Source organism: Schistocerca serialis, chromosome 5 (assembly GCF_023864345.2).
Source record: "Schistocerca serialis cubense isolate TAMUIC-IGC-003099 chromosome 5, iqSchSeri2.2, whole genome shotgun sequence".
NCBI lineage: Eukaryota > Metazoa > Arthropoda > Insecta > Orthoptera > Acrididae > Schistocerca > Schistocerca serialis.
Window position 1 is genome coordinate 508,352,813 of NC_064642.1, and position 27,141 is coordinate 508,379,953.

General features: G+C 38.1%; 1 protein-coding gene across 2 annotated transcripts in view; it reads left to right on the plus strand.

Moving 5' to 3' along the window:
• The window catches only part of LOC126481467 (nuclear transcription factor Y subunit beta), a 102,800-nt gene extending 88,695 nt beyond the window's left edge, over nucleotides 1–14,105 (plus strand). For both annotated transcript variants that reach the window (XM_050105243.1, XM_050105244.1), the window contains 2 exons: nucleotides 6,882–6,945; nucleotides 13,628–14,105. In XM_050105243.1, the coding sequence (XP_049961200.1) occupies nucleotides 6,882–6,945; nucleotides 13,628–13,734 (171 nt within the window). In that variant the 3' untranslated portion in view covers nucleotides 13,735–14,105. The remainder of the gene's footprint in view (nucleotides 1–6,881; nucleotides 6,946–13,627) is intronic.
• Nucleotides 14,106–27,141: the final 13,036 nt, after the last annotated feature.

A 27,141-nucleotide genomic window follows, 5' to 3' on the forward strand; every position in this document is an offset into this window, starting at 1 on the left:
TTGCAGATTATAGATCCCTACCGTACTATTTTACTACTTCTTTCAGTAAATCTGTCCTTGAATAGGTATCAGCTGGATGACCTCCATTTATGTCCTAAGCCTACTTCTTCATATTCTTGTAACTTCTTCCTCTCTCCACACCTGTTCGCATTCCAAACCTACTTCTACTGCTCCCTCTTTTCCCTACATGGTTCTCTGTAGTAGACAATTCCTAAGTAGTGTGTGTCCCATCCAAGAAGTTTTTGTCTTCTTTATCATCCTCCTGAATTTTCTCTCCTCTCTGACTCTCTCCAGCACCTCATTTCTCATTCTATTGGTCCATTTCACTTTCTCTGTAACCACATTTCAAAACTTTCTAAATATTTTTGTTCTTCCTGTGTGACTGTCCACATTTCGGAGCCATAAGACATCACACTCAATACAAAATGTTTATCTAACCTCTTTCTAAGTAAATGGGGATACTTCTGGCTGTTAACAAACCTTTCACTCTCCCTAAAGCTTTCTTTCCCATTGACATTCTGCATCTCGCTTCCTGTGTACAACTTCCACTGGAACTTATCAAGCTTTCCAAATACTGGAATGACTGAACCTCTTCTAATACCATCTGGGGTACACTAATTATGTTATCTTTTCTGATTCCCATTGCTTTGGTCTTGCCAATGGTCAATTTCATTCCAAACTCTTCACCCACACTTAACAATATTCTCCTTCATTGTGAGAAGCTCTACCTCCGTTTCTGCTAGCACAGTCATGTTATCAGCATACTTGATGGTTTTTATTCTTTCTCCTTTCACTACAAGTCCTTTTGGTTTTTCCAAGGCCTTATTGAATAGCTTTTCAGCACATATATCGAAAAGTGCTGGTGACATACAACCACCCTGACTCACATCTCTTCAGTTTCATCTTATACTCGAACTACCATTTTCTGCCCAATAAAGGGTTACTTTATCAAACTGCTATCCTTCCAATCTATCTTTTCAACAGCAGAGCCTAGTCAGTTTTGTCAAATGCATATTCCCAGTCAACGAAACAAATTTACATTGTAAGACACCAAATTGCACCTCTGGACCCTGTTTCTTTTCTAACTCTGAACTGATATTCTCCTATATTTTCCTTTTTATTCCTCTCAACACTGTTCTGGTCAAAGCCCTGATAGCAAGGCATAGAAAACTAATTGTCCTATATAGTCTTTACATTAATTGCCATTTCATTTCTTTGTTAAGGGAAACATTATGGTCTTACGGTGATATTGAAGCTAGATACCTGTGCCATATATTCTACTGACCAGATTTGTAATTCCAGTTATAGTATCATTCCCAAAGGCATCCAGCCCCGTGGATGGTATTTGATCGCAGTCCATTGCTTTTCATTCCTTAAGATCCTGGATCATTTTAATCACTTTGTCCGTTATTGGTCTCCAGTGATTTTTGTCACATTCTTGTTCATCGTCTAGGACTAATCCTTCATGCTGAGCACATAGAATCAAATAGACATTCTGTGTATGTCTTCAGTACATGTTTGTTTTTGTCAGTATTCATTGTTACCTTTTCCCGCTTGGTTAGCATTCCTTGTTTACTTATTTTTCCATTGTTATACACTTTGCAACTCTGTACCTTTCATCTATTTTTCCTCGAAAATGGTTCTATTTGCTCAAATTGCTTTTTCATCCAGTCTTCTGTTGCTTTGTCAGTAGTCCTCCGCAGATTGTTGTTCCGTTTCCTATATTGTCATTTTCCTTCTTCTGAATAGTCATTTTCCATTTTCTCTGTTCATCCATTTTATTCAATACATACTATGTGATCCATTCCTTTTTATTCCTCCTTTCTTCCACTTTTTCAAATTCTTTCTCTAAAGTTTTCTACATTGACTCTCTGCTAGTAACCCACTCTTCAGATATATCCAGGCTTAGTCTCACTATTCTCAATCTGTCTCCCATACTATGTGTAAAAGGCTTGGCATCTTCGTTCTTCAGTTTTGCCAGGTTCCACTTATTTACAAGTTGTCTCTTTTTAACATGTTTTGACCTAGTTATTGTGTCTGTTACAAGCAAGTTGTGATTTGTATTGGCATCTGCTCTTGGAAAAGTTATAGATGTACTGATGCTGTTTTTAAATCTTTGATTGGTTAAAAGGTAATCCTTCTGGTAGCTGGGTCTATAAACATTGCTTTTTCATGTATACAGTATTTTTTTATGATTCATGACCACATGTTGGCAATCCAAAAGCCAAGACTCTCTCAGACCCTGTCACTTTGTCTTCCCTTTAATTCCTTTGTCCTAGTCCATAATCTCCAACATCCTTTCCATGCCTACATATCCCCAATTTGCTATTCCAGTCTCCCATTATCACTGTTCTTATTTAATCTTTTCTATTTTTCTTCTTATACAATAATCTTACTGCTCCTTCTCCTTTGTGGTCTCCTCCCTTGTAATTCACCTTACTCTCTCCTTCTCCTACCCATCACACTTTACAGTGTCCTAAAATGCTGCTATATCTCTTCATTTCCTTCTTCACATCTTCCAGTTTACCGTTCTCATTCATTGTTATCATATTATGGGCTCCAATCCTCAGTCCAGGAATTTGTCTTCTTCTTGTTTAATCTCTTAGCACACTTTTCCTGGGATAATGCCCATCTGGAGGTCAGATTGTGGACACATTACTCAAGAATATTCCTTCTCAGGAACAGCTATTCCTTAAAGTGTTTCGTCCAGTGGGGCTAGAGATACCACAACAATCTTTAATGTGGTGGTTTTCCTGTGCCTTCCACCCCCTATACTGTAGACCTTCAATAGATTCTTCCACGTTCAGAAGTGAATTTTCATTTCAAGGGCATGAGGCTTTTGGAACATGGTGGAGGGGAACCACTTATACTGGTGGTCACTTTGTGTATCGTCACAGTTGATCATGATGCCTGGGGATACAGTAACCCATTAAGTTAATTAGAGAAGGTGCTGACCATATGATGCATTGCTATAGGCAGATGACACAGTGCTCATCAAAGTGCTACCACACCTGAAAATGTGCATAGCATGGTGGTAGTGGTGGAAAGAATTACTACTTTTTTACATGCGTTGTTAAGGAGAAGCTGATTTGAATGCTTCCCCATAAGCCTGACATTATCAGTTTTTATTTAGAAGGGCTGATTTACTACTACTACAACTACTACTACTACTACTACTACGTGATCAGGCCCAGTGGACTGCACGCATCTACAAGTTTCCTCCTCCACTGTATTCTGTCCATTGCTGCTATCCACCGTCTGTTCACATATGTTGACACTTGGTTTAAATCTTCATGGATTCCATCCCTCCAACGCTTCTTGTGTCTTTGGCGGTCTCTTTCCTGTATGTGTGAAATCCAAGAGCTTCCGAGGCCATCTGTGAGCCTCCATCCGGGCCACATGGCCGACCCACTGCATTCGTTTGACTTTACCAGCACCCCAACATAGCAGGAACTGTTATAGTTCCTCAAGCTCTTGGTTGTATTTGATCCTCCATTCCCTGTATTTGCATCCAGAACTGGACTGAAGATCTCCTGAAACACTTCTCTCAAAAACAAGGAGCTTATGGAAGTCCTGTTTCCGTATACTAGAGATATCTGGACCAAAGCAGTTGTGCTAGGCTGTGGTAAGGTCGGTTTCCTGCTTCACATGAAGAGTTCTCAGTGAGAAGTGCCCCTAGGTATTTGAATTCTTGCACTCACTTGTAGGACTGGTCCCCAACCAGCAGTGATTGTAGATGATCAGCAGTCTGATAATGACCACACGTCATAACGAGGCACTCTGTCTTGGCTTCGTTTATGTTTAGCCCAAATTTGCTGGCAGCCTCCTTTAGTGGTTTGGTCATTTGCTCCTACTCCTCTTCCGACCTAGAGAGTTAAAAAGATGTCGTCTGCATAGGCTATGTATGCCAGTCTCTTTCCTTTGATTTCAATCCCTTTGTTCTCTTGAGAGGTCTCGCGTATGATCTTCTCGGGGGCAAAGTTGAACAGAATAGGGACAACCCATCTCCTTGCCTGAGTCCTGTCACAGTTTTAACCTCCTCAGTTACGCGATTTCCCATCTTCACCCTTGCACGTGTTTTGTTCAGACAGATCTTTATCAGATTGATGAGTTTCTCTGCTATGCCAAACTCCCTTAAACAGTTGAGCAGGCTCTTGCGATGTATACAGTCATAGGCCCTCTTAAAATCAACAAATAAAATATGCGCATCTTTACCATATTCACCCAGTTTCTCAGTGAGCTGCTGGAGATTGAAGATGTGATCTACTGTTGACCGTCCTGGCCGGAAACTTCCTTGGACTCGCCAATCACTGATTCTGCCACTGACTGAATTCTGTGTATGAGGCAATTGGACAGCATCTTATAACAGACGTTAAGCAGGATGATTCCTCGATAGTTGTCACATTTCAGTTTGTCGCTCTTCTTATGTATTGGACAAATCAGAGCTGTTTCCCATTCTCCTGGTAGTTCTTCTTTGGTCCATATTGCCTGTATCAGTCGGTGTATTTTTTCTGCAAGTTTCTCTCCTCCTGCCAGGATCATTTCAGCCTGTATTCCATCTTCACCTGTACTCTTATTCTGTTTAAGGTGTCTGATTATGGTTTTTATCTCATCCAGGGTAGGTGGGGGATAGTCTGCATCGGCTGTAATTGGGTACTTGAAATCAAACTGCAGTTCGGGTTCATCACAGTTTAGCAGCTGTCGAAAGTACTCTTTCCATCTCTCAGCTAAGTCCCTATCGTTCATCAGGATCTTAACATGGGAATCTTTGACAATTTTCTGCTTGGCCTGGTGACCTTTGCAGAGTTACTTCACCTTCAGAAACATTTCCCTAGTCTTTTGTCCTCTGAAGTCTGTTTCTGCTTCAATGATGATATCCCTTATGTATTTCCTCTTTCCTCTTCTCAGAATTGCTTGTATAGTCTTTTGGACCACCTCAAATTGTGCTTTGCCCTGTGCCGGATTTGTCCCCTTTAGCCACTTGCTCCTGGCTTCCTTTCCCCTTACCAGGGCATCTGCACATTCCTTTCCAAACCAGTTCTTCTTGCCCACTGGGTTTCCCATGAGTGTTTCCTTTGCTGTATCCCTAACTGAGCTCTGGATGTTTCCCCACAACCCTAGAGCCTCACATTGTGTGGGTATACTTAACCACCCACACAAAAGCAAGCTATGCCTGTGAACCTTGCCTTTTTCAGATAGTCACGGTCATCGTAGATGCGACTCAGAATTTTGTTGCAAATGCTTTGCATTTTGGCCTGTAGTCAGACTGGAGTGCATGCAGCAGTTGCACCTTGTAGGTGTGAAGCTTCAGTCTCTTGTTGGCACCCTGTGCACTGTCGGAGGCAGTAGCTCCAACTGTTGAGAGGCTTGCTGGATTGATGTACTTAGGCTCCAGATAAACTCCTGTTGCACACATTCCACGTTCTTTGAACCGTACATAGGTCTATAACCTTCAGATGGTTGGATGTAATGGTGGTGTGCTTCTGTAACATGTCCAGAAATTCTGCTGGACCTAAGTGTTGGATTTGATCTCTATCAACCATTCCCACATTCTGCTATCTCCTGAGGGTGGCTGTTTTTGTCAGTAACCAATTGCAAAATAAATAAAAAAGAAATATCTTAAAGTGTGGGTGAACATTACACTGCAGACTGCACCTTTCTACCAATCCCAATTTCTTAAATATATGTAATAAAACTTGTAAAGATCAGTTTGGATCACCCTGTACTTCTGTTGCCTATTTGTGAGTTGTTGCCTCATTTGAAACTATCATCCATCTTTTTCAAGATTCCATCTTCTGAATGTCCTACCTTTCTGTGTTTCTTTTTTAAAAAAATCTGCAGTTCACAACCTTTTAAACAAAGTGTCTGTTGGCTTCCATTTATTTTGGAATAACCATATAATTGATTGCTGCTTCTACAGTTACATCCAAATTTCTTCTCCCTTGGCACTGTTGTTCACTGGTTTTGCATTTTACCAGTTGAACTTTTATGCATTTTATTTATACATGCATACGCTAGAATTTTGGTCAAATCATGTGGGATCCACAGTGAACAGACATTTTTTTTTACAACTAAATGTTTATGCAGAATAAAACTTTGTTTACATGCCTAAGAATGCCGCTATGTCACTGTTAGATCCTCTTCAGTCATGTTGCACACAGCATCACTGTTTCTTGGAACAACAACTAGTTTTGTTCAACCTTCATGAAATTCGTTTCCGATGGAAGTGTGGCCACAATAAAATTCTGAAAACGAATTTCACGTGGCCTTTTCTAAAAATCATGATGTAGAAGTTTAAGAAAGTGGTTAGAGGCATTGTCGGTTAATGCTTTTAAGAAAATCATCAAAAGTCGTCCAACAAAAACCTTCATATGTAATTTGCGGTTTTTGCAACTTTGCTTCTGTAAATATTCATTGCAAACAAATTACCTGTCTAATTTCTGAGCTGCAGTGTATAACTCAGATGACAAATTTTAAAACAATAATATAGTACCTTAGTAGTGCCATCTATGGTTGTTTCTAGAAACTTAATAGCCATACCCAGTGTAAATTCAGAATGTTTAGTCTCTTTTTATTTCAATTTGTTTGTCCTGTCTGCTCATAAGGTAACTAGTTGCAGTTAAAGATATCAAAATGTTGTCAACTGTTTATGTATGTTACTCTTTGTTTCATCTTTAATAGATACATATTCCCAACTTCGTGCAATTGCTAGTCAGTGATTTAATCTTTTACTAGTTGTATATTTACAACATACAGATAATTATATCATTAATTCTGCAATCAGTGTGATTTTTAACTTTTCTTTTATCTTCAAGAAATGTGGATTTAGGGAATCCTACATTTGCTATAAAAAGTTTGCCAACTTTTGGTCTTTGTTTTAGGCTACCAAGGTAGACAAGCCACTAGTAGCAGAAATGTATGAAGAGATGCCTGATGAAACATTTGGTAAGTGTTTTTCTTTCTTCCTTTTTTATTTTGTGTAGTCAGAGAGAAACTAGAGAGAGAGAGAGAGAGAGAGAGAGAGAGAGAGAGAGAGTGAGAGTGTTATAAGCATGAAAGGTGTGCCACTGAATGCCCCTTGTGCATTAATGAATGGATTTCTTGTTGATGCCATAGTATGTGGTTAGAAACTGCTGTAGCTGAAGCATTAATTGGAAATAGTTTTAAACTGGAATTGTACTGCTAATAAAAGGAGACATAAGTAAAGGAAAAAACATAAAATAAAACAATGGTTTGCAAACATTCACGTTGTAAGAGGACATAGGAGTATGAGACTTCATGGCAGATTAAAACTGTGTGTCGGACCAAGACTCAAACTCAGGAGTCAGTAAGTTTCATATCAGCACACTCTCTGCTGCAGAGTAAAAATTTCATTCTGGGCTTAAGAGTATGTTCTCCATAACGCATTCAGACCTGGACTCTGTAATACCACAGTCTAACATAAGCAGTCACGACACTTACTGCAGTGAAAGTTGATGGTTAGATAAATGCTGTTGCCTCTAGTGGCAAGAAAGCTGGCCATAAGAACATTTGTTTTTTATTTTTTCTGCTGTATTAACAAAGTAGTTATTATATTTTTGTATTCCAAGCACTAGTAAATTAACAAGGGACATGAATAATTTTGAAATAGTTGTACAAACTGCCGGATCTTAGTGATTGTGATGTGAACTAAAATTTTTCATGTAGAAATACATTTATATACAGGTATAATTGCAGCTTACTTTGCTGAAAGCAAGAGAATATAAATAAATATTTCGTGCATGAAAAGCATAAGTGCAGTACCCACATCTGCTTGCTTGCTACTCTGATAATGTGAACATTGCCCCTCCACCAGCTATATGCATGCAGGAGAGACAGAACAGTCATCAGATTTATCTAGTCAGAGGGTGTATCAGGTGGTGACATTATTGGGGCTTTCAGTACAGTGTTCTGGTGTACAGTAGTGTGTATTGTGGAAGGAAGACACCTAAAATGGCTTACAGTGTTGCGCACTGAGGAGCAGCCTGATGTCCATTGACCTCCACTGCTGACAAGAATAATAATCAGGGGAGGTTGTTTTTCTGAACTGGATCTACCTCTTAATTTATTTCTGAAAAGTGTAGTTGTTAAGTCTAAGAATGGTGGGTACCAAGGAACCTAACCATAAAGCACAACTACAAATGCATTAATATCTGCCAATGATTGCCCAATCACTGCAATACAATAGTGAAGCATTTGTAATTGTAACTAGAGGTGAACTGTTTCCATCCCTATGAGACAGAATCATACCACTGGAGTAGCAGTGGAAAACAAAGTGTGTCTGACTAAAAGAGGTGGTCCCCAATAGGGCAACTGACTTTTTGAAAAGATCGTTGTGGTTATGTTGATCAAGGTCCCAGATATCACACCCTTCAGCCATTCACCATAGTAGGCCCTCGTTTGCAATTTCTCATGATACTCTACAGCTTTAAAAAAAAGCATTATTATACAGACTCATTGTGTAGTGTAGCGGTTAAGGTAGTCATCACAGGCAAAATGTAGCGAGTCTGAATGTTGTGCTCTGAAATTTTTTATTTCTAAATCTTTATTGAAATGACATTGATCATTATTTTTATTCAATCACTTGGTTTAAATGTACTTTTTTAATTTCTGTTCCTTTGCCACATCATTTTAATTACCACATTAACTTTTTCATTCGCTTTCTTCCTCTTTTTCTTTCGCCATTTGGAATCTTTGCTCATTTGATTATAATTATATTTATCCATAAACTTCGATTTAATTTCTTCCATTTTATCATCTTACATTTTTCTCTTGGTTGTGGTATTAATTATTTTTACTCCTCATTTTGCTTGAATTTGTTTTACCTCTAAACTCTTCTTTCATTTGAATTTTTTTGGCCGTAGCACATTAAGAATTTGTTTTAAATGTTTGTATTAAGATTATCATCTAAAAAACTTTGAATCTTGTTAAAAAGAAATGTATATCTTATAACGAAAAATGCAATTTTTTACACCATTGCACAGTCAATGTAGATTATTTTGTCCTTTGTTTTATAACCAATAGATCAAATTTTCAAATGTTTAAATATTATGATAGATAAGTATATACAATTAAATTCACATGCACAAAGATTGCAAGTGGAAAAAGGAGGATAGAAAGGAAATATGAGAGCAATTGAAAAAGTTAATACAGTGATTAAAATGGGACAAAGGAATAGAAATTTAAAAAATGACCAAAGACATTTCAATACAGATTCAAAAATTAAATTTTTAACCTTCTCAGGTAATCTGAACCCATAACCTATTGCAGTTGGGAACTCTACCTTAACCATTACTCTATGCAACCAGTCTGCATAAACTGCTTTTTTTTAAGGCTGTAAAGAATCTCTTGAAATTCAGAAGCATTGTTAGTATGTCATAATGATTTGGAAATGGTCTACATAAAAACAGTTCATCAGCAAAGGCATGTACACATGCTTAGTTCATGGGATTGGAGCTTTAGAAGTATTAATATATTCAAACTTAGAGTAAGACCAGTACGATGGAGTCATAGAGGTGTTACTACTTTTGCAAAATTTAGAAATATCTTCTCCCAAAATTTTAACAAAGTCATCAGATGCTCAGTGATGTCTGTGTTATAAGAAAGCGAATGACTGACTCAAAGGTAGAAAGCTAGATTTGTAATCAGTGAATGTGTGCAGTTAGGTTTGAAGAAAACATGAGTCCTCAGATATTAAGGGACTGAATGTAGGGAGAGACTGTATTTAACAGCAATGGAGGATACACTGCTGAAGGCTGTTCGTCATGCCAAAGGGAATAATAGATAATGGATGACATAATAAAAGGATTTAGGAAACTATGAATAGGATGTAACATTACAATATGCGCAGAAAAAAGTGTGTTTGCTCTCACTTTAGTAGCTCTACTACAACACCCCCACCCCCCACCCCACCCCATGAACCATGGACCTTGCCGTTGCGTGCCTCAGCAATAGAGATAGCCGTACCGTAGGTGCAACCACAACGGAGGGGTATCTGTTGAGAGGCCAGACAAACGTATGGTTCCTGAAGAGGGGCAGCAGCCTTTTCAGTAGTTGCAAGGGCAACAGTCTGATTGATTGACTGATCTGGCCTTGTAACAATAACCAAAACGGCCTTGCTGTGCTGGTACTGTGAACGGCTGAAAGCAAGGGGAAACTACGGCCGTAATTTTTCCCGAGGGCATGCAGCTTTACTGTATGATTAAGTGATCATGGCGTCCTCTTGGGTAAAATATTCCGGAGGTAAAATAGTCCCCCATTCGGATCGCCGGGCGGGGACTAATCAAGAGGATATCGTTATCAGGAGAAAGAAAACTGCCGTTCTACGGATCGGAGCGTGGAATGTCAGATCCCTTAATCGGGCAGGTACGTTAGAAAATTTAAAAAGGGAAATGGATAGGTTGAAGTTAGATATAGTGGGAATTAGTGAAGTTCGGTGGCAGGAGGAACAAGACTTATGGTCAGGTGACTACAGGATTATAAACACAAAATCAAATAGGGGTAAAGCAGGAGTAGGTTTAATAATGAATAGCAAAATAGGTACGCGGGTAAGCTACTACAAACAGCATAGTGAACGCATTATTGTGGCCAAGATAGATACAAAGCCCACACCTACTACAGTAGTACAAGTTTATATGCCAACTAGCTCTGCAGATGACGAAGAAATTGAAGAAATGTATGATGAAATAAAAGAAATTATTCAGATAGTGAAGGGAGACGAAAATTTAATAGTCATGGGTGACTGGAATTCGAGTGTAGGAAAAGGGAGAGAAGGAAACGTAGTAGGTGAATATGGATTGGGGGTAAGAAATGAAAGAGGAAGCCGCCTGGTAGAATTTTGCACAGAGCACAACATAATCATAACTAACACTTGGTTTAAGAATCATGAAAGAAGGTTGTATACATGGAAGAACACTGAAGATACTAAAAGGTATCAGATAGATTATATAATGGTAAGACAGAGATTTAGGAACCAGGTTTTAAATTTTAAGACATTTCCAGGGGCAGATGTGGACTCTGACCACAATCTATTGGTTATGACCTGTAGATAAAACTGAAGAAACTGCAAAAAGGTGGGAATTCAAGGAGATGGGACATGGATAAACTGAAAGAACCAGAGATTGTACAGAGTTTCAGGGAGAGCATAAAGGAACAATTGACAGGAATGGGGGAAAGAAATACAGAAGAAGAAGAATGGGTAGCTCTGAGGGATGAAGTAGTGAAGGCAGCAGAGGATCAAGTAGGTAAAAAGACGAGGGCTAGTAGAAATCCTTGGGTAACAGAAGAAATATTGATTTAATTGATGAAAGGAGAAAATATAAAAATGCAGTAAATGAAGCAGGCAAAAAGGAATACAAACGTCTCAAAAATGAGATCAACAGGAAGTGCAAAATGGCTAGAGAACAAATGTAAGGATGTAGAGGCTTATCTCACTAGGGGTAAGATAAATACTGCCTACAGGAAAATTAAAGAGACCTTTGGAGATAACGACTTCTATGAATATCAATAGCTCAGATGGAAACCCGGTTCTAAGCAAAGAAGGGAAAGTAGAAAGGTGGAAGGAGTATATAGAGGGTCTATACAAGGGCGATGTACTTGAGGACAATATTATGGAAATGGAAGAGGATGTAGATGAAGATGAAATGGGAAATATGATACTGCGTGAAGAGTTTGACAGAGCACTGAAAGACCTGAGTCGAAACAAGGCCCCCGGAGTAGACAACATTCCATTGGAACTACTGACGGCTCTGGGAGAGCCAGTCCTGACAAAACTCTACCATCTGGGGAGCAAGACGTATGAAACAGGATAAATACCCTCAGGCTTCAAGAAGAATATAATAATTCCAATCCCAAAGAAAGCAGGTGCTGACAGATGTGAAAATTACCGAACTATCAGTTTAATAAGTCACAGCTGCAAAATACTAACACGAATTCTTTACAGACGAATGGAAAAACTAGTAGAAGCCAACCTCGGGGAAGATCAGTTTGGATTCCGTAGAAACACGGGAACACGTGAGGCAATACTGACCTTACGACTTATCTTAGAAGAAAGATTAAGGAAAGGCAAACCTACGTTTCTAGCATTTGTAGACTTAGAGAAAGCTTTTGACAATGTTGACTGGAATACTCTCTTTCAAATTCTAAATGTGGCAGGGGTAAAATACAGGGAGCAAAAGGCTATTTGCAATTTGTACAGAAACCAGATGGCAGTTATAAGAGTCGAGGGACATGAAAGGGAAGCAGTGGTTGGGAAGGGAGTAAGACAGGGTTGTAGCCTGTCCCTGATGTTGTTCAATCTGTATATTGAGCAAGCAGTAAAGGAAACAAAAGAAAAATTCGGAGTAGGTATTAAAATTCATGGAGAAGAAATAAAAACTTTGAGGTTCGCCGATGACATTGTAATTCTGTCAGAGACAGCAAAGGACTTGGAAGAGCAGTTGAATGGAATGGACAGTGTCTTGAAAGGAGGATATAAGATGAACATCAACAAAAGCAAAACAAGGATAATGGAATGTAGTCTACTTAAGTCGGGTGATGCTGAGGGAATTAGATTAGGAAATGAGACACTTAAAGTAGTAAAGGAGTTTTGCTATTTGGGGAGCAAAATAACTGATGATGGTCGAAGTAGAGAGGATATAAAATGTAGACTGGCAATGGCAAGGAAAGCATTTCTGAAGAAGAGAAATTTGTTAACATCGAGTATAGATTTAAGTGTCAGGAAGTCATTTCTGAAAGTATTTGTATGGAGTGTAGCCATGTATGGAAGTGAAACATGGACGATAAATAGTTTGGACAAGAAGAGAATAGAAGCTTTCGAAATGTGGTGCTACAGAAGAATGCTAAAGATTAGATGGGTAGATCACATAACTAATGGGGAAGTATTGAATAGGATTGGGGAGGAGAGAAGTTTGTGGCACAACTTGACCAGAAGAAGGGATCGGTTGGTAGGACATGTTCTGAGGCATCAAGGGATCACTAATTTAGTGTTGGAGGGCAGTGTGGAGGGTAAAAATTGTAGAGGGTGACCAAGAGATGAATACACTAAGCAGATTCAGAAGGATGTAGGTTGCAGTAGGTACTGGGAGATGAAGAACTTGCACAGGATAGAGTAGCATGGAGAGCTGCATCAAACCAGTCTCAGGACTGTAGACCACAACAACAACAACAACAACAACAACAGTAGCTCTACTACAGTAACATTATTGGTGACTAACTTGCAGTTCACTGAGTATAAATTTAATGTTATGTAGACCATAAAATTCGTGCTTTTAAAGATAGCTAGTCTTTTGGTTAACAAATTGGTAGATTAAGTAGATTGGCTGCAGAGGTATAGACAGTAGCTTAACATTTGTTTCCATTAAATGGAGTAGAAAGATTAGTGTTCTTTGCTAAGTGTGATTTATATGCTTTTAACAATAGGAGCACAAGTTTCATTGTGTACTATTGGAAATCGTTAACCATAAAGCTCCTGCAACTTCTTATCCACCTTTACCATATGCAAACAAGGAAAAAAAAATCCGTTTGATGGCAAATCTCTTTTCCAAATCATGTCTTTTATCATTCATTCGTATACTGTGTGGAAGAAACTACATAGAACTTTCTGTTTCAGGTACCCAGACCTTACAAGGTAACATAATTACATCTGAGCAAAATGGAGCTGGAGAAACAGTGATATACACATATCCTGAACAGATCCAACAATTTCAACTCCCATGAAGTATATTTGGCATCAGATATAATCTGTAAAAACAGATAATAAGCCTGTTGATATTTGTGAAGCCTTTTTAAGAAGGCAGACTTATATACTCCATTGTAAGGAATTTGAGAGTTGCTAAGGAGAAGCTACTTGTATTATATTGTAATAAGTGTAATAATGGGTTTATATAATATGATTTTAAATAAAATTTCATTGTATTTTTAATTACAAAAGAAATGTTCCACTTTATTTCATTGTTTGGTATTGAAGGTCAAATTTGTGTTTATTAATAACCTTTTCTATCTTGCCTTTATGTGCATTGTTATTTACCAGAATGTATTTTTGTAGTAAGGGAATCATAATAATGCATTTAATTAAAAAATTAAAAATATCATATAGTTTTTATTAATAGTTGCTAAGGTTATATAATTCCATATGCCCCGTTTGTTCCTCTTTAACCTAAGCATGGTGACAGTGAAAAGTTCCTCTCATCCATAGTGTTAAGTTATTATGGTATAAACTATACTGTATTAGAACAAAGTCTCCTCAGCAGACAACCCAAAAGACAAATTTATCAGTTTCATGTAAAGATGTAAAAAAATTTTTAAGAATTTAAGTAACAGAATAATTTATAATTTTCAAATGTGCCACTCTGCTAAAGCCAGGGAATATTATTGATAGCTTGTCACATTTTTGTGTGTATGTATTAATTGCCAAGGTGTCTATTGAGTGCTGTTCTGTAATAAACAGAAGTCAATCTGGAGACCAATCAGTCTTGATCCTATAAAAAGTTTTTTTTTATTTTGTCATAATGGATCAGATTGAGTAAGATTGCCATGTTACTTATACCATTGTATATTTAAACAGAGGAAAATCCAGAACAGAATAATGGCAGTATTATATTATTTCAATTATTTACGTGCTAAAATGGAAAACTAAAACTGTATTAGTGTAAGAGTTAAATACTGGCATTGAGTTGAGACACTGAGTTGTCAGCACCAAGCTTTTGTGATCTGCAGTGTGCCCTGCCACTGTTTGGTGATAGTCATTTGTTGTGGTGGACAAGTTGGTGGTCAGGCCCACATAAAACACTGTCCAGAACGGAAAATGGACTTGGTGTATGACATGGCTACTTTCACAGGTTGATACTTCTTTCACAGGGTGCCCTGTGTGTGATAGGGTAAGATATGCCTGTGGCAGGACAGACGTAGAATGTACTGGGTGAATGCGTCATATGTGTCTTGAACATTGAACTTCCACAGGGGTGTGTAACACAGGGTTGGGGAGCAGATGCAGCAAAAGGTTGGACTAAGAGTTTGATACACTGCGTGGTGGTGGAGGAATACAACTTGCGAGTTGTGGGTAAGATGTCCCTCATTTCTGGACTTCAGTGACCAAAACTGTGGCAAAGGTTATGGTTAAGTTGTTCCAGTATGGAGTTATATTTTGAGGATGATGGATGCTCCTTAGCAGCTGATTACAGGGATGATCGGATAGTTAGGAACACATGTGGATAAGGCATGGGAATTTCATTGGAGGGGGGATCTTTTGGTACAGCTTGTCAGTGAGGGCCATAGTAGGACTTTCAGCATACTGGGCAAGGGGTTGCTCTTCAGTGAAGATTCACCATGCACAGGTGACATCTATGTGGGAGAAGCATTTTGTAGAGGAACAGATGGCTCTGAAAATGCAAGTGCTGTTGTCGGTTATTGGATTTGATAAGGACAGGTTTTTATGGCGTCAGCAAGGTCGCAGGTCGGGCTGTGCTGAGCTAATATGGGTGGGAGGTAAGTGATAATTCAGAAGAAAAATGAAGTTTGCACTTCAGGACCACTTCTTCTATTAGGTCATCTACATGCTCGCCAATGCCCGAAGTCGAGGAAAAGCTTTAGACACTGACAAAGAGCTGACTGAGGCAGCCTAGCAGACCAGGCAGGGACTAAGGCAAGCATGCAACAATCATCTACTAAACTGAATTGCACATTCTGAAGAACTTCCAAGATGTGAAGAGATCAGGTTTGTGTGGGTATTGCTGAATGGACTTGTCTCATGAGTGGTTAAATTTAGAGGCAAAAAAATAGTGATGCTTTCAATGTAATTCATTAATGTGTGAAGGTGAAAAATCAATGCATCTCGTGTACTGTCCATTCTGTCTGACAACATGCTCCTATGAAGACCTATTATTTGTGTGCCAAGTGCAGTTGATGTAGCAAATTTCTGTTAAAAAATGATATAGATATATAAATGTATATTCTGTCTTTCTGCTATTGTTTATTCTCAATCTAATTTGTTTTGTTCTTATACTTTCTACTGTGTGCTTAGTATTCTGTTTTATGTTAGGAGTATGTTGTTTTGTCTTTTATGATGCTTATGACACCTTAATTTTTTTAGATGCTTATGACACCTTAATTTTTTTATGTTATTTGTGTCCTCAATGAACCTGAATCACACAGGGTGTTTGAGATTTTGAGTGACTCGGACAGTTTGCTCTCGACAGTCCATTAACACCCGAACATAGGCAGATGGCCTGCGGGTGCTTTAGGCCATGTCGGATTTGTTTGAGTATCTATCCATCAGAGGAGAAGTTGCTCATTCTCCTGAATTAGGTAAAGCTCTCTCTTCCAAGCACAAGATACTTAAATCCCAGGTGTGTCCACCCCTATTCCTTTCTTCTATTCAGGTTTCCTTTATTTGTTGTAGGGGAAAGCAAGGCTTAACTGTCTCCGCCATAAATTGCTTGACGGCAATCTTCCCATAATTTCTCAAAGCACTTTGACTGGGTCAATGTTTAAAATTCAGTGATACATTACTTTTGTTATATGTCTGTGCCTAACTGACTAGTAAATTTTAATTGTTAACATTTGACCACATTGATCAGACAAACCACTAATAGTTTTACATGTAAATCATTGCAGCTTGTTGGATCTAAAAACAAATTACAAGTAGCTGTTGCACTATGCCCTTCAAATCTTGTAGGGAATTTATCATATTAATATATTCAAAATAAGGACACAATGATTACAGATGTCTTAAATCAGCACTGTATTGACAGTAAATTTCCGTTAAATTCTCCACAAACAATGATTCTCCAGTTAAGTCTGCATTATTATACAAAAGCTGTTTCTATATGCTTCATGAAGCATAAGATTCGTCCTGGGTGGCCTGTAAACTTCCATAAGTAAGTGCGTTTTCTGATTACTGATAGAATTTTTTTGCTGTTAATGGTGAACTTTCCATGCTAGATGTAATGCGTTAGTATCCTTACAAAACACTAATGCAAACCATCTTAGAGTTTTGATCAGGTGTGTGGCAACATAAAAAAAACCTGTAAGACTAGCAGGAGAGAATGGACATACACATAGATGGGCAGCACAAATGGTCAAAGGGTTTATTTGTCCAAGTAGCAGAATGGTATCGCAGAAAAGCTGAAAAACTAGAATTGGCCAACACTTGAACGGAGATGTAAATTATATGATGAAAACCTACTCCTGAAGTTTCAAGAACCAGTAATAAATGATCAGTCTAGGAATATATTACAGACCAATACCCATTGCTTCCATATGGAATGCAAAACAAGATTAGACTAATTGCTGCGTGCACAAAGAGGTTTAAGCAGTCTTGCTTCCCAGGCTCCATGAACAAAAGGAATAGGAAGAAACACTAGTGGCACAACAGGAAATAACCTCTGCAATGCCCTTAAAGTGGTTTGAGGAGTATGAATATAGATGTAACTTTTCTGAAGTGAATCTAGATCACATGTGTTTGTTTTTTGGTAGGGGCAATATTTGTTGCCACTGTGATAGGGAATCACTGAAGTTAGTGGTAAATTATTTTTATGAGTCATCATTGCTTAACTTACATTTTTTTTTAGCGTGTAGTACATGCAGTACATATGTATGTACATATTTTTCATAACAGACTGTAGCATTTTCACTCTAGTCTACAACTTGTTTTCAGAATTAGAGATTTCTCATCCTGGCACAAGATTTTGTAATATTACGTGTCCCTGTTTTTTATTTGATCATACCCTCTTAGAAATGTTAAATTGCACTGACCCTCACATAACCTTCACCTACACAGTGATCAGGATTAACAGCAGTAATACTGACGAATACAGCATCGCAGAACAGGAAGTGATTCACCATCCAAAAGTTGAAAAACCATGAGGCTGCAGGCGAAGGCCAGATATCAGCGGAGATCTTAAAATAGGGTGGAAACAAGCTACACAAACATTTAACCTATTCACAATGATCTGGAACACAAACATTACCTGAAGACTGGAAAACTGCAATAATTTGCCCCATACACAAGAAAGGAAACAAAATGGAATGTGGAAATTACAGAGGAATCAGTTTCCTGAACATAAGTTGCAAAAGTTCTATCGATGATTATTCTCAACAAAATGAAGCCTTACACAGAAAACATTATTCAAGACTATCAGGCTGGGTTTCAACCAAACAGTTCTACAATTGATAATCTGTTTACTCTATGGCAGATATTTGAGAAATACTGGGAATTTAACAAAAACATCCACTACCTGTTCGTTGATTTCCAGTGAGTCTGACAGCATCCACAAAAGTAGCCTCTATAACACACTAAGAGAATTTAAGATATCCAGTAAAATCATTAGGATGATACAACTGTGCATGGGTGGCTCACAGGCAGTAGTGAAGTTCAGAGGACCCATGTCCCCCAACTTCCCAATCAGAACAGGCTTACGAGAGGGAGATTACCTTTCATGTGTTCTCTTCAACTTTGCCTTAGAGAAAGTGGTTCAAGAGAGTAATTTACTGCTACACAATGGTCTCTGATTTGAACATAGTGAAATAAAACTAGCATACACAGATGATATAGTGTTACTCACTGAAACAGAAGGAAAGCTAAAGGACATGTACAGATCTCTCAGGGCACAGTGCCAGCAAAATGGGACTTTTGATAAACCATGAAAAAACTGACTATATAGTAATAGGTCGAGTCATAAACACAAATCCACTCTTTGAAATTCACCGTCATTCTAGATTCAGAAAAGTTCATCTGTTTAAATATCTTGGATTGTGCTTAAGCGGTGGAAATATCATGACTCGATAATGGTAGAATAACTTTGAGATCAAGATGTCTGTATGCTCTGAGCTGCCCACTCGGAAGCAAAGCTTTGTCAGTCGTCACTAAGATGAAGAAATATACCACCATCATCTGCCCAGTAGGACTGTATGGTTCAGAGACCTGCATGCTTACCTCAAAAGAAAAAGAAATATTGAATGTTTTCAAAAGAAAATGGGTTAGAAATATCTGGGAACCTGTGTTGGAGAATGGCATATGGATAGTTCGAAAGAACACTGAAATTTATCAGTTAATGAAACAGCCCCTATCGTGCAGAAATTAAAAAGTGGGAGAGTGCAATGGGCTAGGCATGTGGCTAGAATGGAAACCAACAGACTTCCTAAGTCATTTGAAGGCGCTCTCCAAGCAACAAGACCACTGGGCAGATCTTGTACGTGGTGGAAAGATGACATAGCAAAGGATAGGAATCTCTGCAGGCTGGAGAGAGACAGTGAGAAATAGAAGTAGATGGAAGCAGATCGTTGATGCAGCGTGTGGTCTATAGAGCCTGTGATCGCTGAAAAGACAACGAAGAAGAATACCCTCCTAGTTTCCAAGGTTAAACAGGTTGAAAGCATTAAAGGAATATGTTTAAATTTTTATCAAATTGTTTGCTCTTTATAAATTCATGGTGTTGTTATGCTGGCTGAAACAGTTGACTGCCAAGAGTGCAGTGTGAGGAGAAACCTTCAATCACTACTGTAGCAGATGAAACCCCGCAGTAATTCTGGTCATAAGTAAAGTCTGTCAGTAGTACGAAAGTTAGTGTTTAACACACATACGATACAGGAACTGAAACTGAGGAACACAAATCAAAAGCAGAAATACTTAACTGTGTTTTTAAATGTTCCTTTACTAAGGAAGATAAAGATGTACACCAGTGAACCCTGAGAGACCTTTCGTCTACTCTGATCTATATACTGCCCCAACCCATACACTTTTACTTCTCACTGAATTCTCTCATTTTGCATTCAGTGCCCCAATTTTAACTCTCATACATACCATAATAATTTGATCAAAATTCTGGCTGATGTCACTAACTGCAGATGAACTACTTCTTGACAGAGGGACTGGTGACCTTGCTACATAGTCCCTTAATCCTCCAACAAACCAAAATATATGCAGTACCATCTTACTTCTTACACCACTAAAAAGATGAGATATCGATAAATGTGTCGGTGGCATTGAGAAACAGTTAAAATTAAAACACTGCTCCAGGGCCCAAGGGCATCCCTGTCAGATTCTACACAGAATTTGCAGTTGAGCTAGCTTGCATATTAACAATAATATACTGTAGATCCCTGAACAAAAAACTACTCCCAGAGACTGGGAAAAGCACAGGTCACACCTGCCTACAAGAAGGGTAACTGAAGTGATCCACAAAACTTCCATGTAATCTCACTGATGTCCATCAATTGCAGAATCACAGAAAATACTTTCAGCTCAAACATAATGAGGTATGTCAAACTGAATGACCGCCTCCATGCCAAGCAGCATGGATTCAGAAAACACCAGTCATTGTGAAACCCAACTTGCACTTTCCTCACTTGATAACCTGAAAGCCATGGATTGAGGAAATTGGATAGATGGAGTATTTCTTGACTGAATAGCATTTGACTTGGTAACAGACAAAATTTGTTTTAAAAAGTTTGGTTATAAGGGGTATCAAACAAAATTTGCGACTGAAATGATTTGTTGGTAGGGGGAACACATCACGTTACCTTTGATGGAGAGACAGTTGCTGACAGAAGTAGAAATAACTTCAGATATGCCACAGGGAATTGTGTTGGGACCCTTGTTGTTCATGTTGTATATCAATAACCTGACAGACAATATTATTACCAACCTATGACTATCATAGATGCTGTCACCTTTAATCAATTAGGCCCTACTGTCTGGAACAAGCTGCAGAAACATTATCCCAAATCTTGTTAATATTTCAGAGCTCTCCAAAAAATTGGCAACTTACTTCAGATATACATAAATGTTAAACTGTGCACTTCAAAAAAGGAAAAAAATAAATAGTGTCTTGTGACTACTTTATCAATGATTCTCAATTTGTATTATTCAACTCATACAAATACCTGGGTGTAACAATCTGTAGAGGTATATGATATGGAATGGTGTGATTGAGGGGTGATCAAATGGACAGTCGGCAGTAAGGCAGGCGACAGACTCCATTCTTTGACAAGATATTGGGAAATGCAGTCTGTCTACAAAGGAGACTGCTTACTAATCACCTGTGTGACCCATGGGATTGCCAAAGTGTGTGGCATCCATACCAAATACAACTAATAGAGGGTATTGGACATATCATGTACAAATAAGGGTGGCTTAAAGGTTCATTTGACTAACGAGTGTGTCGTGAAAAATTGATAAACCTGAATTGGCAGACTCTTGAAGACAGTCATAAATTATCCCATGAAAGCCTACTTAAGAAATTTCAAGAACCAGGAGGGTGTAGATATGGGTGGGATGGGGGATGAAGGGTCCAAAGCCTCTGCCCCCAGAGTATGATATTTTAGTTATTTTTCATTTTATTTATATAAAGTCACTCACACTGAAATGTGGTAATTATTAGTTGTAATGGGTATGATGCTAAATTTTGCCTGTTGAGTGCTTACAATGACATTTAAGTTCGGGAGGTTCGGCAGTGGCAAGAAGTGGCTATAAGTTGTCATTGCTAAGTTGAGCTTCTGCTCCATACTTGTTACTGGTACATGTTGATACACTTTGTGTCAGCTGTCTTATGCTTATGACTGTTTGCAGCTTCAGTGATCTAACAACTGTGGCACCATAGTAAGTTAAATGAATTCTTGCCGTGTGTACTAACTGAAAAAATAGTGTAATTAGTGTGTTTGAACATGAAAAACTATATGAAGGTCTTTCACACAACCTTGTTACTCCCATATGTAATTTACATCATAGCTGCTGATTATTGTGAATACACATGCCTGAAGTGGCATCATGCTGCAGCTGACACATAATATTCCCTCTCTTACATCCCTCCTCAACATGGTTTCAAAAGTACCCCTTCCTGCTTTCTCTGCACCTTGCACTCCAGTGAGGTCGAAGCTAAATTGCTACCAATAACTTTTATTTATATCTGGCATCTGCGACCATTAAAACTGGTAATAAAAGAAACATGCCTGAAATAACATAGTCATCACCACCATGACCATCATTATCTACATTTACATTCATGGATTAGGTTTAAAGAACCTGTTCTGGCTTCAGAATCTTAGCTCCAACCCTTCCAGGGTTGACCGATGTCCTTACGCCTTTCTGTACATATTACAAAACTTTTAGGATCTCTATCTTATTGCATTCTGTCTACATGATGCTTTCATTTCTGCTTACATGTGTCTATTTATCTGTTACCATAAGCTCATTTCTAATATGTTCATTTCTTATTCTATCTTCTCCTTCACACCCTTTAACTGCTCAGAGGTATTTCATTTCTAATGTCACAATTTTATTCATGCCTTCCTTGTGCTATCCAAGCCTCAGATCCATAAAGTAACACTGGAACAGGTAGTGTTTTATAGAATTTCAGTTGTGTTTCTTCAGTTGTCTTTTCATTTAATGTGGTTTTATTGTTACACAGATATATTGAAATTTTGCTGTTTTATTTTTTTATATCGTCATTGACCTGCTAGGCTAGCTGAGAGTGCTAATGCGCTGCTTCCTAGACTTGAGTAGGCACACGGGCCCTGGATCAAATCCGCCTGGCAGATTAACAGTAAGGGCCGGTGTGCCAGCCAGCCTGGATGTGGTATTTAGGCAGTTTTCTACATCCCAATATGTGAATACCGGGTTGGTCTCCACATCCCATCTCAGTTACATGACACGCTGACATTTGAAACACATTTGCACAATTTCATGATTTACGCTAGATGCAGACAGCTGGGGTACACTGCTTCTGTCCCAGGGGCCGAGGGGGTGGGGGTATGGGGTCACGACAGGAAAGGCATCCAGCTACCCCTTCCATGAACCATGCCATGCCACATCCAATCGTAACCATGCTGACCCTGCGGAAACTGTGGGACAATGGCACAAGCAAAAGAAGAAGAAGAAGAAGAAGCTTCTTTATATCTTCATCATAATCAAAAGAAATGTCGCAGCCCAGGCAGTTAAAATGACTTCTTTGTCAGTGAGTTTGTTTTCTACCACTATTTTTGAGTGCACCTATTCTTGCCCTTAGAACGCCATTATGTTTGTCTTTTCCATAGATATTTTGAAATTATAATTTCGCCCAATTTGTTTTAATTTAACGATATTTCTTTGGAATTCTGCTTCTGAAATGGCTATTATAGTCTGGTCGTCAGCGTACATTAATGTTTTTATATAATGCTCTTTATCTAGTTTTATTCCTGTGTTCATGTCATTTATATATAAGCTGGAGAAAGACTGCAACCTTTATTAACTCCTTGATTAGTTAAAATACCATTCTTACTTATTTTGTTCCCTGTTTTTATTACAAATTTAGTTTCATTATATAAACTCCTTATGGTCCTTATCAAGTGTCTTGGAATTCCATTTTTGTGTAATAGTTACCAGAGTTTTGTCCCACTTAATCTATCACATGCCTTGACATAGTCAATAAAAGCTATGTGAGTCTCATTATTAAATTCTCTTCTGTCATCAATATCATGAAAGTAAATATATTATCCACTGTTGTTCATCCAAATATAAATCTGCTCTGGCCTTCATTTAAAATTATTTTAGCTATTGGTCTTAACCTTAGGGTTAAATTTTTTGCAAACATTTTGTGTCCAGCTTTAAAATACTTATTCCCCTATAATTATTACAGGCTTTTTGATTTCCTTTTTTAAAAATAGAATACTCAACAGCTGTTGACCAGATTTCTGGTGTTCTCACATTCTTCTAGCAGAATTCTCCCATATTTTAATAACTTGCTGTTAATGTCATTTATACCAACTATCTTTCTGTTTTTAATGGCTTTTAAAGCTTCTTCTAATTCTGCTAATGTCAGTTCATCCACTCTAATACATTTCTGCTTATTACATTAACTTTTGGTCATAACACAACTTTTTTTCTAATATTTTTCCCACTGCTTTTGTCGATTGTGTTAATGTTCACTGTACCTTTTTCTTGTCTGTTTAAAAGTTTGATTGCTTTATAGACAATCTATAGTTGTCCATGAATGTCATTTTCTTGGGTTACTTATATATCTATCCCAACTTGCTCTGTGTCCTTCTTTCTTTCTCGTTTAGCAATTGCTCTTTTTTTATTATATTTTGCTGTTGATTCTGTCAGTCTTCTTTGTCGATATTTTAGATATGCTTCCTTTTTCTACCTTACTACTTTTTCTAATTCCTCATTCCATATTCTTAATCCCCTGTTATTATGTCTTTTAAATCTTGTTCCCTGTGCTTCAAAAGCTGCCTTCTGAACACTAATGCTTGTATTCTCCCATTCTTCATTAATATCTTCATTGGTGGGTTTCATTAGCAGCTGTCCATTAAATATCTTATTGTATAAGTTTTGTATGCTATTATCTTGTAATAAGTGTACTTTAAACGTTGTTTATTTCTGTGAGTGTTATTACTCCTTCTTGTTAAAATATTCACTTCAAAAATTTCTAAATAATGAGCAGAGTACATTTCACTTCCTTGATATACTCTTGTATCGGTTATCAGTAATGATGCTTTTTTGTTAACTGTTACATAATCAGTTAATGACCTTTTAAATATTAGTAATTTTTAAGTTATTAAAAATTTCAAATTGTCTTAATTCATGTCCATTTTTGTTTAAAATGTCTTCTCCTTGGGTGCAAATTACATAGGTTGGTTCTCTACTCTCGTGTTAAAGTCTCCAAGTAGATTCACGAAGTCATTTTTATTTTACTTGTCTATTTCATTTTGTAAAATAGAATAAATTCTTTTGTTTTCTCCCCTTTTCCTTCTTCTAGTGCATATATAGCTACGACTACGACTGCCAAGTAGCCTCTGGTTTACTTTAATCTTGTAGTCATTGTTTGTTCATTAATAAAAGTATGCGAGTATACTTTAGATGCCCATTTTTTGTCCATAAGTTTGGCCACTTTGACTTGAACTCTGCTGTAAAACATCTTCACATGATTAATTATTTTTGATCCTTTTAACTTTATCTTCATCTCCATTTCAGATAGTATATCTATTTTATTCTCTCTCATTTATTGAATTAATTCAGTTTCTTTATTCATGAGTCTCTGACATTCCAAGTTTCTATCTTTAAAGTGTCCTGTATTCTATAGCCTTTCGTCCTGTGCCGTTTCATGCTGTGGTCAACATCATGTTTATCCATCTTGCTATTTAACTGCGGAAGCTTATAAGTGGTTGATTTTGTTACAGGTAGATATTTCTGGCTGTCAATGGCCTTGCCACAGAGGTGACACCAGTTTCCATCAGATCACCAAATTTAAAACCTGTCAGGTTTGGCTAGCATTTGGATAGGTGACTCTCTGGGTGTGTGCTCAGCCCTTGTGAGGCCAATTGAGGAGTTACTTAACTGAGAAGTAGCGGCTCTGGTCACAGAAATTGACAACAGGTGGGAGATTGGTGTGCTGACCACATGCCCCTCCATATCTGCATCCAGTAACACCTGTTGGCTGTGGCTGACACTGCAGTCAGTTGTACTGTTGGACATGCCAAGTCCTGTTTGAACAGAGTGTTAGTTAGAGGTTACTGGCCTCCAACTAGACCTCTATTCCTGGAGGACAGGGAGCTGCTATCTCAGGTGTTCTTCTCCTAGAGAAGCTGTCTTCAGCACAGTTGATGAACCTTCTCTATACATTGTAGACCAGTCTTAGTTTCCCTTTACCTTTTCCCATCCAGCAAGCTAGTGAACTAGACTTCCTCGGGACTGACATCTGGATCACTGGGTAGTGAGCCCTCCTACCAACAACGAGGCCCACAGGAGGGTAAACAACATAGGATTAGCATAAACCTGAAGGTTTTTAATGCTTTAGACTTAAGAGTGTTTCAGAGTTTCATTCATAGTTATGTAACAACAGTACAGCTAATACATAAGTTGGACCTATTTCCAATGGCATAACCAATACCAGGTGGCTGTGTCATAGGGTCATTGATCAGTCATCGAGTGTGTGTGTGTGTGTGTGTGTGTGTGTGTGTGTGTGTGTGTGTGTGTGTGTGTGTGACAATATGAAATTTAAATGAGGAATAGAATCTGTGTAATTACTACCAACGGGAGCTGTAAGTGTGATTGAGATTGTGTTGATTGTCCAGCTCATTGTAAGTTTCTTTATTTATATTTTGAAAGAGTGAAGTGTTATTAAATAATTGTAATTTAATCATGCTAACATTAGATGACATTAAATGTAGCTTTTGTGTCATTCATTTAGTATTAAGGTTAGGGGGTTAACATTTAAATAAACCATAAATAGCCTCCTCCAGAGGGCAGACCTATTGGGATAAAAATGCTTTAAGAAAGGTAATATGATTTTATATATACTGTAATATAACAAATAATGTTTGCAAATGACCAGAAAATATTTCATTATGCACTTAATTACAGGAAAATAATTACCATGCCCACAGGGCTTCCCATGTGGGAGAACAGGATAAAACACAAAGCCGTCCTATGGTTTTGTATAACTAAACGTACAGGGCGTCTCAAACCTTTTGGGTCAAATTGAAACAGGTGATAGTGAGTCTACAACCAACTATACTGAGATAGGGAACCAATTGTTGGAAATACATATTTATTGTGTTGTGGATGTACACAATTTATACTGTTAACAACAACATAGCTCATAGTCATTGTTCAAAGTGACAAACGCCAGTCTCAATGCATGCATGGTAATGCTACATGTAGTTCTGCTGCGTTCTCACAAAGATCCCTGGTGAACGCGTACTAGACGGCAGGCAGCTTGGACCCTAGCAAGCAGCTTTTCATCCATTTCTATACTGTTTCATACACCAGTGTCTTGACATAACTCCAAAGGAAAAAGTCTAGAAATGTGAGATACGGCAGTCGTGCTGGCCAGGGAACAGGACCACCTCTTCCAGTCCAACAATGTGGTTCTCATAGACATTAAAACTGAGGTGGCCTGGTGCCTTGTCATGTTGAAACCACATCCTTTCACAAACAACAGATGGTACAGTCTCCAAGAACTGTGACAGCATACCTCACAGGAACACCGTATAACATGGACCAGTCAAACTCATATTAGGTATATTGGTCAATGCCCACCCATACATTGACATAACTGTTTCTGGCAGCCTCTGATGTGGGTAGTGTGGGGATTGTCCTCACTCCAGATATGGGTGTTGCAGCTGTTGAGAAACCATCACTGGTAAATG